The following is an 18,146-nucleotide window of genomic DNA, read 5'->3' on the forward strand; positions in this document are numbered from 1 at the left end:
ATTCCCTATTCTCACAAATAATTCTTTTGTGGTGAATATTAACAAACATTAAATGTACATTCTCATCTGTTAACACTCACATCAGTGGCTTTGGTCAAATGCTCAAAAAGAGGCTCTCAGTCATTTGCAGCCTTCAATATTATAGCTTAGTTAACTTTGCAATCTGCCAGATGAATTGCCTCCTGCCTCTGCTATGGATACCTATGTATCTTTCCTCTACCTCTGGGAAATTTGAGTGATATTTTCTAAGTGTCACGAATACAATGCAGGCAGTCAGGGTCAAAGGACAGAACAGGGGTAAACCTGAGCATAGCTGAGGAGTTCATAGTTAGGGGCAGACTGGGGCCAATATCAAGAGTCCAAGTCAAGATTCGGGATCAGAGACAGTAGGTAAAGGACAAATCAAACAGAGGTCAAGCTGGGAATTCAAGACTATGGAGCAGGAATGTTCATGATGGCTACAGAAGGTTTTTGCTGTTGCCTGGACACTTCCTGGAATACTCTGTAGAGAGTCAGTCAAGAGCCACGGGACTGCAGTTAGTCCAACTCTTAAGGTAGAACGTCCTGTCAACTGTGGTTCATGAAAAATGGAGCACAAGCTAGTTACAGCTGTTTCTGGCTCACAGCCTCAAAGTTTCAGCTTCCTGTGGGCTCTACATGCCTAGGTTCTAAGCCCATTGGTCCTTATGCTGAAGTGTAAAGAACACATATGCATTGAAAGTCAATCAGTTCAAAGTCCACATCTGCCACAGAATTCTTGTGTGACCCTAGTCTGTTTAATATTTCTTTGACTCAGTTTTCCCATCTGTGAAATGGGAATGTTATATTACACTAGTAGACCTCTCTCTTCTGAACACTCACTAGGCTACTGTGTTTGGCCTCTGTCTCGATGGACTCCTTATGCTGAAGGCTTCCCTTTATCTGAGAAGACTCCCAAAAGCCCCTCATGGAAATGGGACCTTGGGGCCCAGCTGCCTCAGGTATCAGGACCAAGTCTAACCTCTTATATTGCCAAATAGAATAAGCGCATACTCTCCCAGAATTCCACCCTTGTGGGTACTCTGGGTTAATAGTTCACCTCTTCAAGGATACATGACGGGTCCAGCATATAACACATACAGAATTTGCAAAGGTTTCTAAACACAAGTATTCTTTAGCTAGCACAAGAAATATATAGTTCTAGACAAAACAATAAACACATTTCCCTGCTTCAAATTTCTCACTGCTATTTAGCATTCTCTGAGCATAGAGCAGAATTATGTAAAATTTGCTTGCACATCTCCTCCTCCTAATTATGAAGTGTGTGTGTCTGTTCTGTCAGTCAGTTTCCTTCTCCTCACTTCCAAAATTGCTAGTGAGAGTTCCTGCCTCTTATAACCTCCTATCCCCTTTGTCAGATGACCCTCTGCTCAGCCTAATCAGAGTGCCTCATCGGGTGATCCATTACTTAGTAACCTCTCCCCTGGAATTCAGATCTGGAAAACTGGTGTGCTGTGGATGGCTGCAAACCCTGTCAAGTGGTCAGCCATTTGAGTGGATGATTGTCAAAGTTTAATGACCTCTTTGTTGTTAGTTTTGTGCCAGGTACAGCCAGAGATCTCATCACCCACCAGTTCTGTGCTGGTATTAGTGTATTTTCCATGCACTCATTTGCATCCCCATGCAACATACATATTCTTTTCATGCACTGTTTTATTTGATTTCCTCTAGGTTACACTCTCATGCGATGTGGCACCTCTTATAAAACAAAGTTTTAATTTTTTATTGATTTTATACTAGCAACATTTTCTCAACTATAAATAGAGAAACATTTACAGATCTTGCATGCTGAACTTCTATTTCTGTTGCATTCAAACTCACAATGTCAAATCCTGAAAGTAATTGCATATAATAGATCATGCCAACTTCATTCATCTTATCTTTATAGTCTTGTCCAATAAAAAGATATGCACAGAGGAATGTTCCCATTTAACCATAGCTACATAAATTCAGGGAGATCTGGCTATATCTCTCTGGACATGAAGTTTTGTTCATTCCAACTCAAAAGTATCTGATGTGTCTGGATACAATTAAAATATGCTGTGTTAGCAATACCTATATCTGACGTTATTTGCTGCACCGTACACCCCACTCCCACCATTCATTTGAGGAATATTTATTGTAGAATGAATGTGACTAAGAATCATGGTAATACCCTACATTGTTGGGAAAATAAAATCCGCCCCCCCAACCAAAATCTTTTAACCTGCCTCCTCTTCCCCCCATCTCCCAGTACAAAGGAAGTAATTTGTTAAAAATTTAGTAGGGGTAGAAATACCCATAATACAAAAATGGACATTTATATTTGACAGCTAGTTCATCTTGCTACCTTTAGTCCTTTCTCCAGATTTTGTTCCTTCATTGTTCTTCCTAAAATTGGAAATCAAGGGACTGGAATTAACCACTTAATAGCATATATCATCCTATGGGCTCCTAAGTACTCCTAAGCCTTTTCACTGTAAGTCACTGGTGAGGGAATTTTGGTACCAGATAAATAATAGTAGTTGTTAGCAATGTATAGTAACAAAAATCAACATGACACCTAAATAAAAAGCAGACAGGGAATAGAGACTTCCTTCCCCCACAGAGCTGCCTGCAGTTGTGGCAAGAAGCCAGAAGAGTTACTACAGGCAAACCATTATACAGTTGGTGGAGAAGTTGGGCATTGACCTAGATCCTGCATAAGAGAGTTGATCAAGCTTAAAAAACAAAATACAAAGGGTCCCCAAAACCCAACACTTCAAACAAACATGTCCCCACCCTTCTACAGTGTTTATAGAACATAAGAATGGCCATATTGGGTCAGATTAAAGGTCCATCTACCAATGTCAGGAGCCCCAAGGGGAATGGACAGAATAGGTAATCATCAAGTGATTCATCCCATTGCCCATTTCCAGCTTCTGACAAACAGAGGATAAGAACACCATCCCTGCCTATCCTGGCTAATAGCTATTGATGGACATATTGTCCATGAATTTATCTAGCTATTTTTTGGAACCCTGTTATAGTCTTCATCTTCACAACATCCTCTGGCAAGTAGTTCCACAAGTTGACAGTGCATTGTGTGAAGTAGTACTTTAGTTTGCTTTAAACCTATTACCTATTAATTTCATTTGTTGATCCTCCATCCTCCCTAGTTCTTGTGATGCAGGAAGGAAAAAATAACTCTTCCTAATTCACTTCCTCCACACCAGTCATAATTTTATAAACCTCCATCACATGCCCCATTAGTCATCTCTTTTTCAAGCTAAGTCCCAGTCATATTAATCTCTCCTTATATGGCAGCTGTTCCATACCTCTAATCATTTTTGTTGCCTTTTTCTGATTTTTTTTTCCAATGCCAAATTATCTTTTTAGAGATGAAGCAATCACATCTGCCTGCAGTATTCAAGATGTGGGTGTACCATGAATTTTTATGGTGGCAATAAGATATTCTCTATCCCATCTTTCATGATGCCCAACATTCCGTGTGACTGCTGCTGCACATTGATGGATGTTTTCAGAGGTAGATCAGGTGCTAAAATGAATGGTGAAGCAGAAGGCACAACAACAGCAACTCTTCCAACAAATGGCCAACCAACATCAGCAGCAACTACAGCAGCATGTTCTACAGCAGGTTGACATCATACTACGGATATCCACCAGACTTGAGCCTGTGAGCCTTAGTCTGACAGTGGCCCCTTGCCTTTGTCAGGCTTGTAGTAAATCCTGTAGAGCTGCATTGTGCTTCTTTGCTAGTCAGTCCTGAAATGAGACAGGTTCTCTCCTTTTCTTCCCTCTCCAGGACTTGCATTGGCAGCATGTATAGTAGCATGAGGCTAGCTGGGCCTATGGGATTCTTGAATCCTTCTCTGATGGTGTAGGGTTTCTCTGCTCCACCATACCTGGTATTTCACAGTACCATGGAAACAGGAAGGAAATCAGGCAGAAAGCCTTTTCCTCTCTAAGGAGATTTTAGTTTGTTTCCAAGCTCTCTATTGGGTGTTGCCCAGGATATAAAAATTGCTGACAAATCCAAACTGAAAAAAAACCCAGAAAACTATTTTAATTGTTCACCATCAAATGTAAAACAGCAATAATTATTATTAATTTTTAAAAGTACAAGCAGTCCCCGGGTTACATGGATCCGACTTACATCAGATCCCTACTTACAAACAGGGTGAGGCAACCCCGCACTAGCTGCTTCCCCCCAGCAGACCAGGGAGACGCGAAGCTAGCGTCCCTCCCCCCCCAGCAGACCAGGGAGATGCGGAGTGGCTTTTCTCAGCAGACACCTCAGCTTGAGAATAAAGGACTGAGGGAAGAGAGGTGTTGGAGAATAAAACTGAGCTCTGGAGAAATGTTTGGCTAGAGTTTCCCCTACAATATGTACCAGTTCCGACTTACATACTAATTCAACTTAAGAACAAACCTACAGTCCCTATCTTGTACGTAACCCGGGGACTGCCTGTATGTACTTTTTCAGATCAAGAAGAAAGAGTAAGATACAAAATCTCTCCCTAATTCATCTATGGATTTTGCCTCCATTGACATATTGGATCAGCATTGGCTCCAGGAATGAAATAAAAATAAATCTGTCTGGTTAGGCTCTGGCCAAATTTGTAATTTCTCAGTATAGTCTTGGTAAGGGCTCTTGAAGGCAAACTCATCTGAGTGTCTGTTCTCGGGATGTAATCAGACCATTGTTAGGTGTTTGGTGAAGTTTCTATAACAACAGAAACTGGAAAGCTCTGAACAGAAGAAAAGCTCTTCATTTAATATGTTAGAAACATTTATGACAAACCTATCAAGGCAGTGTAATATAAGACTTCCTACTTTGATTCCTAGCAAGTTGTTGGGTCTATCAACTGAGCCACCTGCTCCAGAGTTTAACTTGTATGCTGGATCTGACTTAGGAAATCATTCAAAAGATAGGAGCAAAGTTTTATTTTAAAAAATTGAGAAGACCTGTTTAATTACCCTTGCCTTCTGAGTAAGCCTCTTTTCAGTCACAGTCTCCCTCTAATTACCTGCATTTGGGCCATTCTTCTTAGAAATCTGTCTAACAACATGTCTGGTAGAGTTCCCTTAGCAAGTTGTTTCCTTCTAGCTAATTTTAGAAGACACATTTGTGTGTTTGCTGTGTAAATTTTTCAGTTGCCCACTGGCAGTTATGAGCTGACTCAAAATATTATGGTATTTGTTTCTAACATGTATCATCTGCTATTCTCTGATATTATTCTCTAGCCCTATCACTATGACTGCACGCTCATTCTTATTTGCATAGCCCCTAAATTGCTTTGTCAGAGTCCCATCAGGTGACCTCAGTGGCTTTCTCATTAATCTCAGACATGACAGTATGAGGCAGAAGCAAAACTACATCATCTGAGAACGTTTTCTTGTAGAAGTTATGGAGAAAAATGACCACACCTGACTCATCAGCATGAGAGGAGTGTAGACTCAGCTCATAATATTCCTTATATAAGAAGTTCATATATTCCAACTTGTGGCATGGGAGAGTGAGAGGAAAAAATCAGTTCTGAGGAATTAGACTGATGACAACTGTCCAAAGAATGTTTCATGCCCCATACATCATTATCCCAGGTTTTGTTCAATTCCTTGGTTTGTTAGAGGCGGAACAATTCTAGGTGGAAGTTCCTTTCAATCTGAAACATAATGAAAATGATCATGCAAGCACATGACTTTCAGTAAATTTAAGCGGCAAGGGAAAGCAATTTCTTAGAGATGGCAAAAAGCCAGCATTCTCTTTGGGTGCGTGAATATTCATGATGTTGACTGGAGATTCATTTATCATTGCCCTACACTAGCTCCTCCTCCATTGCCACCGTCTCCTGCGTACAAAGTGTAAGTGTTTTATAAAATGGGAATTAATATTTGTTAATCTCCACTTTTGTGCATTTCAGAGAAAGCAATATGCTTCCCCGCTCCAATTTCTTCCCCACACCAATTTCTTTTTAATTTTAAATGTTCATGTCTGGTCAGGTGTGCTTCTTACACACACTCTGTATCTGCCTCTAGGGGTTTAAATCTGTGCACACCATCTGTTGCAAGACTGTAGACTCTTAAGATTAAAAGAAATTATATTAGTGGTGCTTGGAGTACTGCATGAAAGTTACAGTTCATGCTATTAAGGCTTGCTGTGAACAGAAAGCACCTCCCCTATCCTTCATGCTGCTAACTGATTATCCCGCGTATTAGCATTACCATTTGGTGTGAATCTGATAGAATAAATTCAAACCAAATCCTAAGCCAAAACATATGTTTAAACTCACTTTATGCTTAAAAAAACCATTAACTCATGTATATCTACCCCCAAACAAGTCTCCTGACTGCTTCCTTAATGGGTCTAGTCTAGACAAGCTTGTTAGTCTGTTTTTCATCTGTCACAAAGCCATTGTAGGTCTCTGGACAAAGTTTCACTACAGAACTGAGAGTGAAAAACTGAGAGATTTTCCTCTGTAAAATCTTTTGATACTGACTGTAAAGGAAACAGCTACCTTGCAAACTCTTTCCCAACAGTATAACTTTTGATATTCCCAAATGTACCTTCAGTGCAACCCTCAACATTTGCAAGTAAACAGACTAAACAATCACTATAAACACTGGCAACATCCTTAATACATTCAGTACTTATGAAGTACTTAACACACTTATTTGAGGCTGCAAAGCCTCTCCTCTGTCCAAATAGCCACTGCTCCTATGCTACTGCATATGCAAGTGTTTTCTTCTGGAAGAGGCTAGGGCTGCAGCACATCTTAGCCTCATTCCCACAGGGCCTTGGGATAGATGATGGGCTGTAACATCAGTGAGCTGCTATGCAACCAGCCATTTCCCTCTCCTCCCTTCAGAAGGTTCCTTTGCCAGCTTAATTGCATATGTTTTTCTAAGCCAGAGTGCACAGGTTGATCTGGGGTTAGGATGAAATACAGCACAGGACCTGTAATGTGGTTTAATGTTTGATTCAAAAATAAATAACGCTCCTTTTTCCTCCCACAAGAAATCTGAAATTCAAAGCCTGGTTTGTACTTTTCTGATTTAAAGACAGTCTTCATTGAAATCATTTGTATATTTGTATGTGCAGGCAAAGGAGTTTGTTGTGCTTTTTAGAGAGTTGTAAATATCTGAGAACTTAATGAATTGAAAAAAGAAATGACTACATTTACTAATTCAAGAACATCAAGTATAATTATGGCTTTTTGCGCTGACCAGTATGGATCAGCAATACTAGATATTGAGGAAGAATATATAGTCAGGGGAGGAGAGGTAAAAAACCATCACTTCCTGTTCTTCTGCCTTCCATGATTGGGAGATGTTGGCCCCCAGGAACTCAGGTGGCAAGGACTAGAACCCAGATTTATGACATAAATTGGCTATTCCTGTTTTGTATGTGTTGTAGACCAACACTGAAGGAATGCAGCAGAATCTGGTGTCCACATCTCAGCCATCACTTTCAGGCAATGAATCCAAATAAAGTATTTTATTTTTAGGAATTATCCATTTAAATTGAAGTTGTTTTATTTATTTATTTTTAAATATTTCATTTAGCATTTCCATGGAATTTTCTGCTTGGATGCTTCCAAAAATCCCTGTTATATGAGGGAAAGATTCTACCAATGACAGTTAAAAGGCTTCATCCACCAGTAATCAAGCTCTTTTGTAGTCTAAAAATACAAATGGTAATTCTGATTACAAACTCTGGATGGTGTCAATGTCTTCTGCTTGCTTGAGTATGAAAAATTCCATGTTAAATAATGTCTCCCGCGTGTTTTATTTTTTATATGTTTTAACTTCTGTGCCGTTACTAGGATATCATTGGGGGAGGGAGGGTTAAAGAAAAAAATAAAATGTATTAATGAAATTGTCTCAGGTTTTTTTTTAAGTTTGAAATTGGATTTTTTTCCATTTTAAGTCACAGTTTCATTACCTATTGCATTGTTAACCATAGGAATCACAGCATAAATTGCATTTTAGAAACAAGACAAAACTGAATATCCATCTATCCACCAATCCATCCATCGGCTGCTGGTCCATACTATTGTAAAAGTCTGCTTTTACATGAATGTATAACCTTCTACAAGCATCAGGCCAAATAAAGTGTAGACTGATTTTTCTGTGGGATTTATCCCTTCATTTTTATTTATTTATTCATTTATTTATTTTTTAATAGTGAGCTGCCTCATTCCCCTCAGAATCTTCTGGCCACCCTGAATTCCTCGTACAGCCGCAGCGTGATTCTTTCCTGGGTGCGTCCCTTTGATGGAAACAGCCCTGTTCTCTACTACATAGTAGAGCTGTCTGAGAACAGTAAGTGGAGTCACAATGCATTGTAACCTCTTGTGCTTCTTAACTAGTCCTCCTTTCAGTTTAAAAGTTTCAGTTTAACTTTTATTAGTGCTAGTGACAAAATATTAGTGCTATTTGTATATCCAGAGGGAAGTATGTCTGGCACAGGACTGGGAATTCTTAAACGGTATCCCCGAAGATAACCCAGTGGGTCAAACAGACCCCCTGATCAACTTTTTCCCCCCTTCCTCTTTTCCTCCCTGTGCCTCCTGCATGCAAAAAATGTGATGGTGTAGCGGAGTTATAGCAGGTTTACTACTGCCTTGTCTGTGCACCACTCCTAGAAGCGGCCAGCACATCTTTGTGGGGTGGGGGATTTCCATGCACTGCCGTTGCCCTGAGTGCTAATTCCATGAGCTGTGGGGGCAATGCATTGGAGAAGGGGCAGGGCCGAGTTGGGGCCTTAAGAAAGGGGGCAGGGCAAGGGCTGAGCAGGGAGTTTTAGGGGGTCCCCAATAAGTTTTAAATCTAAATGGAGTCCTCAGATTGCTAAAGTGTGAGTACTGTTTATCTAGAGATTAACATCACATCAGAAAGATTATGGAGAGAAAAAGGCCTGGTCTGGTTATTTAAAGTAATTGGCACACCTGGGCTCTGTCCCCTGCTCTGCTAGTAAATTACTTTATGACCTCAAGCAAGTCACTTAATTTCTCTGTTTCGATTCCCCATTTGTAAAATGTGGAGAGCAATACTTTTTTTCTCTCATACTCTGTTTTGTTTGTGTATTGAAAAATGGATTATCTCGTGCTAGGTATTCATATGGCTCCTGACACAATGGGGTCTCAAATCAAATGGAGCCCCTAAATACTATGGTAATGTTAACAGTTATTTTAATGGCTTACCAAAGATGCTGGAAAGGGATAGAAATGATACACTCTGCCTTCAAGATTTCCATCCTTAATGCACACACAGTTTCATATGTTATTTCTTGCCTTCTCTCTTTGACTATTTTAATGCCCCTCTTCTAAGCTGACAGTTGAGGCTAGAGCCTAAAAGGGCACCTAGTTTTATAGGTTGCAAAAGGTGGTCATTCTGACCTCTCCCTCCTCACAGTGCCCTCTTCCTGCCAGGCTGCCGCTTTGTGGCCCTCTGTTTGCAGTGTTATCCAGGGACATAGCTAATGCCTCTTTGGAATTTGACTGAGGGGTAGGGATGTATAAGGGCAATTTATTTGCTCCTCTTTCCCCTGTTTTGGGGACCAGTCACCTTAGCGAGACTTTCTTGTCTCTGCTACCCCGAGAAGTGGAAATGTAGCCTAAAAATGGATTTCCTAGGTGAAGCAAAAAGTGCTGCTTTCCTACCAACTGGAAGTTAGCTACTGCGGATCTAAAGGTAAATTAAATTGCAGCCACTGGGAGCTGTGGGGGGTGGTGCCCGTGGACAGCCAGCGTTGGCAAGGTGTCCCGTGGTCCACAGTCAGCTTACTCCAATGGGCTGCATGCGGGCTGCAAGTTGCCCACTGCTGATTCAGTGTGTGTGTGTTTGTATATGTTGTGATCTCTGACAGTGGGATATTGATATGTTTAACATTTTGGCCACCTCATTTGTTTCAAAAGAATATCGTTTTTGGATTTTCTTCTAGTACACCTTTCAGGGCTGTTCTCCACTCCGGCATTCTGAGTGCAGAAGGTAGAGGCCCACAAGAGGCCTTAAATACTTGCCTCTATAGGCTCTGCTTTCTAAAACTCCCCAGAGTCATAGATTCACTGTCTTTGGGAGGTAACTGACACCACCAAGTGGAAGAAAAGAAAACCCCTTTCTTCTTGAACATAGGAAGAAAGCACTCGGACTTCCTTCCCCAAGCGTACCCCAAGCTCCTTTGCCACAAGAGAGCTTGGAAAAAAAGAAACAAAAGAAAACAAACTGTGTCTCTGATAGCTGACCTCTCAGGCTAGGCGGACACACACACAGAGACCTCCTGTTTCTTGCCAGGATACAAGAATCAAATCATTTCCTTAAAAAGGTGATTTTATTAACAAAATAAAAAGATATACTTGATAAAACATACTTGGTTGCTAGGTGTTACAGAGCAACTGAGTAAAACAAATTAAAACACAGAGAACATCTCTGGCTATGCTCTTAGATAGTGAATGGTGGAGAGAAGGCATAAATTCACACGAGTTGAACCAACTAAGCAACACAAAGAAAAATGCCCTGATCACAACTAAATATACATTTTCCCTTTACTTACTCACGATCCCTTCCTGGTTCAGTCCACTTCCATGCCCTGAATTCCTTGGAGACATCGTAGTCCTGCCTGGGTTTAAATCATGCTGTTTTCCAACTCCTGGCTTAACTCCCCCACAAAGAAAACAGACAAAGGTATCTTATATCATTCAGATTTCAGCACTGTATCCCATTGGTTCTTCTGGCTCTTTGCCAACCCCCCTACTAGCTACCTGAGCTTGCCCCTTTAGTCACTGGGTACTGGCCAGCATTCCTATCCATCATAACACCTGTGTATGTTTTCTCTGTTTCAAAATGTTACTGCTTTCCATTTTGCTTTGCCAGCAATATCCATAAAGTGGTCTTTTCTATATCTTAAATTACCTAAAAATCTTTATTGCTAGGGATTAGCACTGCATTATATGTTAGTCTCCTGTTGATAATGAACCACTGTTAATCTTCATCTGGAATTCAAATGCAAAAAGCAGGTGATGGACTGGAGTGTCAAATTTCTGCCAGAGCTATGTGGCGATGATTTTACACGTTGTGATGCTTCAAAGAAACCATATTTTTGAACTTTAAATAGCAGAGTGTCTTTTTCATGTCTGTCCAGAATTACTAGCAGATTTGTAACAACTCAAACTAACTTTTGAGTGGGAAGGTTACAAATTCCAAAGGAGCAATGACATGGTCAAGTGGCTAAAAGGGAGTTATAAGGAGAAGGGAGGAAAAAATGTTCTCCTTGGCCTCTGATGGTAGAACAAGAAGCAATGGGCTTAAATTGCAGCAAGAGAGGTTTAGGCTGGACATTAGGAAAAACTTCCTAACTTTTTTTGGGTGGTTAAGCACTGGAATAAATTGCCTAGGAAGGTTGTGGAATTTCCATCACCGGAGATATTTAACAGCAGGTTGGATAGTCTTCTAACGGGTATGATCTAGATGGTGCTTGGTCTTGCCATGAAGACGGGACTGCACTTGAGACCCTCAAGTTCCCTTCAAGTTCTAGGATTTTATTATTCTAAATTGTGATTATTTCTGATAATCAAATCAATAGCATATTGCTTTGCTATATGGAGAACCTGGGGTTGGCATTACCCATAAGACTCACACTTTCTAGGTTGTAGACTATGATCTGGCAGACTTAAAGGGTCCAGAATGGACGATTTTGAAATCAACCAGGCAAATGATATTATCTAATCATTGCAAGCTTTGAAGTACTGCTTATATAAATAATATTTCCTTATTCTTTTTTTCCACACCATTCATGATTTTGTAGACATAGAACATATCCCTCCACCCTTTAGTCATTTCTTTTCCAAGCTGAAAAGTCCCAGTCTTGTTAATCTCTCCTCATATAGAAGCTGTTCCTTAACCCTAATCATTTCTGTTGCCCTTTCTGTACTTTTTTCCAAATACAATATATGTGTTTTTTTAGACAGCGTGACCAGATCTGCCTACAGTATTCGAGATGTGGGTGTACAGTGACTTTCTATAGAGACATTATGGTATTTTGTCTTATTAGCTATTCCTTTCCTAATGATTCACAATATTCTGTTAGTTTTTTAGACTGCCACTGCACATTGATCAGATGTTTTCAGGGAACTATCCACAATGATTCCAAGATCTCTTTCTTGAGTGGTAACAGCTATTTTAGAGCCCCCAACATTTTTATATCTATAGTTAGGAGTCTATTTTTCCACGTGCATTACTTTGCACTTATCACCACTGAATTTCATCTTCTTTTGCGTTGCCCAGTCACCCAGTTTTGTAAAATCCCTTTGTAACTCTTTGCAGTTATTTTGGGATTAGTCACTGTTTACCCCTTTTTCAAGAACATTTATAAGTTTAACACAGTGATCCAAATGCAAATCCCAGTAGCACAACACTCATTCCTACTCTTTTTTCCTCTATCTTTTAAGTGGAGTACCCCACAATGTTTTCATGATGCTCTAATAATCCTTCAGTTACTTGAATGCCCAGCCTTTTGTTATTCTTGATCACCCTGCCTCCCTCTTTTTATAACAAACTCCCTGTGCCAAAGGCAAAGCTGCAAGCAGCCCTAGCTCTCTTGCATTCAAGAACTGCCTCTGAAGCCAGGGCATGCAGCTTTAAGCAGACCTCAAGTATGAAATCCAGGGGTTCCAGTTTCATGAGGGGCTATTGCCCCCTAACCTCCCATAAATGGTGTCCTAGCTTATAGAACATGTAAGAGACTCAGCAAATGTTCTGAGAGAGTTCTCCAGAAGTCATGGGAATAATACCTCAGAATGCCACAGGACCCTCTGAACTTCAATAATTTTTATATGGAGGCATTTTAATCTACCATCACATGAATCTCATCACAAATCATAGATATGTGTACTTCAGAAAGATGGATAACTGGGTGAGGGGGAGACCCAAAGCCATACGGTCTATGAATTGAATACATTCTTCTCAGTGAGAATTGTCTTCTCTTGCGGGGTGTTCTATACTTTACTATACTTTGAGTTTTCACTGTTTGATTCATCTACATTGCATTCATGTTCTCTCACTACATAATCACTTCTTTACACAGGGCAGAGAGGACTCTGAGTTCCTGACTATCCATCCCCTTGTTTCAGTTCTCTCTTTTTATATATGAATTTGCTGTAGATTCCAAAAGAGCTGTAAGCAGTGTCAACAGTGAGTTTGGTTTGTCTCACTAATTTTAATTTGTGCACAGCTTCACTGTTTCCAGAGCTCTTTTATTTTTTGATTTTGGTATGTTTTAATAGTGAGTTGTTTTCATCTGGCGAGTGTATGGTTTACCCTTAGTTGGCAGCTACCAATTTCCTACTTGAGGTCCAGTGTCTCTTCTGTCTTTTCTCAGCAGTGTTATTGATCAATGTTGACATGTGATACTATATGTCAACATTGCTTTGTCTCAGATATGTTTTTAAACACACGTTCCCTTTGTTTTTCATAGAAAATTGTATTTACATTTTTTGTCCCTTTTAATCCAGGGGCCTTTTTATATACAGAAAGTATTGGGGATTTTCGCATATGCTGTCCATGACTTCATGTATCTGTATCTCTTTTGATAGTAAAAGTAATACAATATGTTAGGTATCGTAGTCCTCATTTGCTATTATATAAATGAAGATTGGTGGGGTTATTACTTTTCAGTTCCCAGTGATGCATAGAAGTCTTCATTTTTTATTCCATGCAGTCTTAATACACAAATTTCATTTGCAGTGTTATAGTTGTCAAAATGTGTCCTGGGTTTTGTTCATTTTTCTTTTCACTGTTGTAGTTTGAATAAATTTCTAATAGCTGAAACATCCACTGCATGTTTTAAAATGCCTATATTGAGTGAATACATAATAAAGGTATCTGTTACAGAAAACTAGCAGAAGAAGGCTCAAAATAATGAGTGAAAATTTCAGGGGACTAATTACTAGCTGCACTGACGATTGGCATATTACTACACCTGGCATGGATTAAAGCTCTTTTCCATTGGTATTGGTGCAGTCAAGAGATGTAAACTACTGATTTTAATTAGGAGAAAAAATAGCAGCAGATTGGATAGATGGATTGCAGGAGAACAGCTGATTTCATTCACCTTGTTCACCTAATCTTTAAAATGAAGTATTTGTACCTGGCAGGGCATAGCAGTTCTCAGATTGTAATTAGTTACAATAGACCACCACCATGGATAATTTTTTAGTTGTATGACCTCTAACAGGTTGTATTTGGGGGACATTTATAGTTTGAGTTGTAAAATATATTTTCTGGGAAACAATCATTAAAGCATTCAAACTAAACACATAGAAGAGTAGGAACCCGTATTCATAATAGATATTTCAAACAAGTGATAATGTGGCTTACTGTGGTTTTGTACTGGCATCATTCTGCATGCCTTCACAACATGGTTAATCACTGCTGTGATGAACCTAGGAATTCTGTGATTGTATATATCTTTGAAGAGTTAGGGTACATCTACACGGCACGCTTATTTAGAAATAAGCTATTCTGGAATAGTTATTCTAAAATAGCTTATTTCAAAACAGCATGTCTACACTGCAGGAAAGCCTCAAAATTAGTCCAAGGCAGGTTTCCCTAATGTAGACATACTATCTCAATTTACAGCCCCAGGAAGCACTGGGGAGGAATAAATTAGAATGACCCTTGAGAAGGGTTATTTTGAAATAGCAGAAGTGGATCATCTACCTTATTTCGAAATAGCTATTTTGGAATAGGCCTTATTCCTCATAAAATGAGGTTTACAGATTTTGGAATAAGCCATCCATTATTTCAAATTTATTTTGCAATAATGGAATGGCTGTGTAGACGCTCGCATTGTTATTTCAAAATAACGCTTATTATTTCGAAATAATGGCTCAATGTAGACACACTCTTAGGGTACGTCTAGACTACATGCCTCTGTCGCCAGAGGCATGTAGATTAGGCTACCAGACATAGTAAAATGAAGCGGTGATTTAAATAATCGCCGCTTCATTTAAATTTACATGGCTGCCGCGCTGAGCCGACAAACAGCTGATCAGCTGTTTGTCGGCTCAGCGCGATAGTCTGGACGCGCGGGTGTTGACATCAAAGGTATTTGTCGACCACCCAGGTACGCCTCATGGGATGAGGCATTCCTGGGTGATCGACAAATACCTTTGATGTCGCCATCCGCACGTCCAGACTATCGCGTTGAGCCGACAAACAGCTGATCAGCTGTTTGTCGGCTCAGCGCGGCAGCCATGTAAATTTAAATGAAGCAGCGATTATTTAAATCGCCGCTTCATTTTACTATGTCTGGTAGCCTAATCTACATGCCTCTGGCGACAGAGGCATGTAGTCTAGACGTACCCTTAGAGACCTATTCACATTATTTGCCAGGGTGTCAATGTTTCTTCTGTTAATCAAAAGTTACTTCTATTTGGTAGCTGTCTGAGCAAGTGCTTTAGTGTCAGTGGAGCTCTGTTGAACACAGATCATGTGAAAGTCTTTTACTGTATTCTTGGATATTTGGGCCTTGAGATATAACAGGATAACTCAGAATCACTTGATAATGAGGTAAGGACCCCATTAAATCTCTGCCTCTGCCCCAGAATATGCATAGGCTTAACATTGTCTACTAACTCAGTAAAATTACGCAAATGATTAAAGATAAGTAGTTGCATAAGCCTTTGAAAGATCAGAGCTTAGATATACATGTCTGGAAAGTTGTTTGTTATGACCATGACTCATCTCTATATAAGGCATAGAGAATGGTGGTCTGGAAGACCTTAGAGGAAGGTAGTCTCAGGCCAAGTGAAATCCCTAAAATTGCATATGACTAACAAATCCTGCTGGATTCCTGCAGACTGGTGGAAGCATTGAACTTGACTATTTCACACTCTCAGTTAATGTATTTGGGGAACCAGAGGAAAATCAGCACCAGCCAATAGTCCAGGTTATACAATAGGATCTTGGAAAAGGGAGACATCTGAAATATATTTCAGAGCTATAAAAATCAAGTTTGTCCTAAGAAAACAGTGGTTCTTTATCAATAAGAAGGAAGGAATTGGACATCCACCTTGAGTTAAGAAGTCTTTCAACTTAGTAGATAACCACTAAGAACAGCAGCCAGAATTTGAATGTGCAGAAGAAATTCCTCTTGGTAAGTCACCTGTCTTAGGAAGGAATGTCACTGGTGTCAAACAAGTGTCTCCAAAATGGAAATTCTTTCACAATCGAAACTGAAATTCTTGACAGGTCCAGAAATCAAATAGTATAGAGCCACTTTCTTATTTTCACACAGCTTAATTCGAAAAAGATAAGACAGCACTAATTCAAAATAGCCAGCATCTTTGAGCAGATTGACAACTAAATGAGAAACTTTTTAAGCCAACAGCAATTAAATTGGAAGACTGAGTGAGTGGAACCCAGAGTATGTTCTAGGCAGCTTAAGTTAAATGAAAGATTAGCACTGTCTGTTCAATATAATGGAGGTTTATTTAATAGATTGACCTGGCAAGTCTTTTGTCACTGTGGAACTTCTCTAGGCTTTTTGGGTCAGGAGACTGACAGTAATCCCTGAAGGAAGTTGAAAGTGGGTATTGAAAATTTTATGGAAGGTTTCCTATGTCAAAATTGTTCTTTTAGATGGTGAAACAAGTTCCTTTGAAATTCTGTTGTTGTTGTATATTTAAGCTGGAAGAGAACCCTTTCAAAGGTTTTAGTTTATTGATTGTCAAGAGAAGATTTGCTATTTAAATTTTAAAGATACTCTGCAAACTTGCTATATCCGCTGCTCCATGAACAAGCAAATCCTCCCCAAACCACTTTTCTGTACAAATCAGAGTGCCCAGGAGATGAATAGGGTTCGTTTATGTTAGTTTTCAGTTTAATCTCTCTTCCTGCCAGATCTTTTATCTTCTACCAGGAGAGGAAAAAGAATAAATAAAGTATTCTACAGATGCAGTATATAAACAGAGCAGAGCCCCAAGGTGCTGAGGAGATTAATAGGCCCTGTTGTTGAATCAAACTGTTCACTAGATCGAACTGTTTGGGTTAAGCACTCTCAAGTGGTGTTTACACTAGCAGTAAACAAATGAAACTGAATTGTTCCAGGAAATGGACCAGTGCAGATTACCTCATTTAAGGGTATTCAGCATTCTTGTTAGTGTCTGCTTTTCCATTTTCTTGATTAAGTGGCTTTAGGGAACTTACTAAAGTCAGCTATACCGTAACTCCTGCTTCCCATTAATTTTCATCGTGCACTTGGGTGTAGTGAAGTGAACAGTTGTTTGGCCACAGTCATAGGCAAAGCACTATGAAAGGCAAAGTACAGAGAGTGCAAAGAGAAAATGTAGTCTATAGCTTTTATAGTTAATATGGGTAAGCATAGTCTCATAATACAGGTTACTATCAAGCTCTAGTAGTCAAGATCATTATTAGAAGCCTTTGCCAAACAAACACCACCTAGTGTGAGAAATCTACTGTTCTGCAAGTATCTGTCCAGGATTTGTACTCCTTGCTGTGTTAGGAATCACATTAAAAGACTTTGCTCTCAGGTAGCTGTTACCTTAATAAATATATTTTCAATATTTTAAATAATTAAAAGATGCAGTCAATATAGCCCAACTGGCACCAAGCCTAAGAAAGTTTTAACTTGCTAAAGAACCAGTAAGCAAAGCACTGCATTAGTGATTTGTCTGACATTTAACACATGTGGGGCATCTGATCTTCATTTGCTGGCAGTAGATGGCATTATCTAGGTTGTTGGCAGTACCACAGATATGTTGCCAAAATCTCAGGCTAAGTCCTTAATTATTTCCAGAAATGTTTGTAATTTTGACCGTGTAATGTGTAAACAGCTTGTATTATTAACAAAAAATGAACAAGTATTTAAACTGGCTAACAAGAACCGTCACCAACAAGAACCAACTGTCTTCTTGACTGCCCCAGTCATGACTTGAGGGAGAGTATATGACACCATACTTTGGAATGGAATACTAAACTGTATATATGTTAGCCAATAAGTGGCACTGTCACATATATTATTTAAGACACTCTCAGCCATACCTGGCAGAGCATTAGAGGAACTTATAGTGAACAACTGGTATGTCCTTTTCTGAGAAGAAAGCTCT

At 39.5% G+C, this 18,146-nt stretch overlaps 1 protein-coding gene across 10 annotated transcripts in view; it reads left to right on the forward strand.

Moving 5' to 3' along the window:
• Nucleotides 1-18,146, forward strand: part of SDK1 (sidekick cell adhesion molecule 1) — an 844,750-nt gene that overhangs the window by 630,190 nt on the left and 196,414 nt on the right. For all 10 annotated transcript variants that reach the window (XM_089769286.1, XM_075899625.2, XM_089769291.1 and 7 more), the window contains one exon: nucleotides 8,207-8,343. In XM_089769286.1, coding sequence (XP_089625412.1) covers nucleotides 8,207-8,343 — 137 coding nt within the window. The remainder of the gene's footprint in view (nucleotides 1-8,206; nucleotides 8,344-18,146) is intronic.

Source organism: Pelodiscus sinensis, chromosome 15 (genome assembly GCF_052426305.1).
Source record: "Pelodiscus sinensis isolate ZL-2025 chromosome 15, ASM5242630v1, whole genome shotgun sequence".
NCBI lineage: Eukaryota > Metazoa > Chordata > Testudines > Trionychidae > Pelodiscus > Pelodiscus sinensis.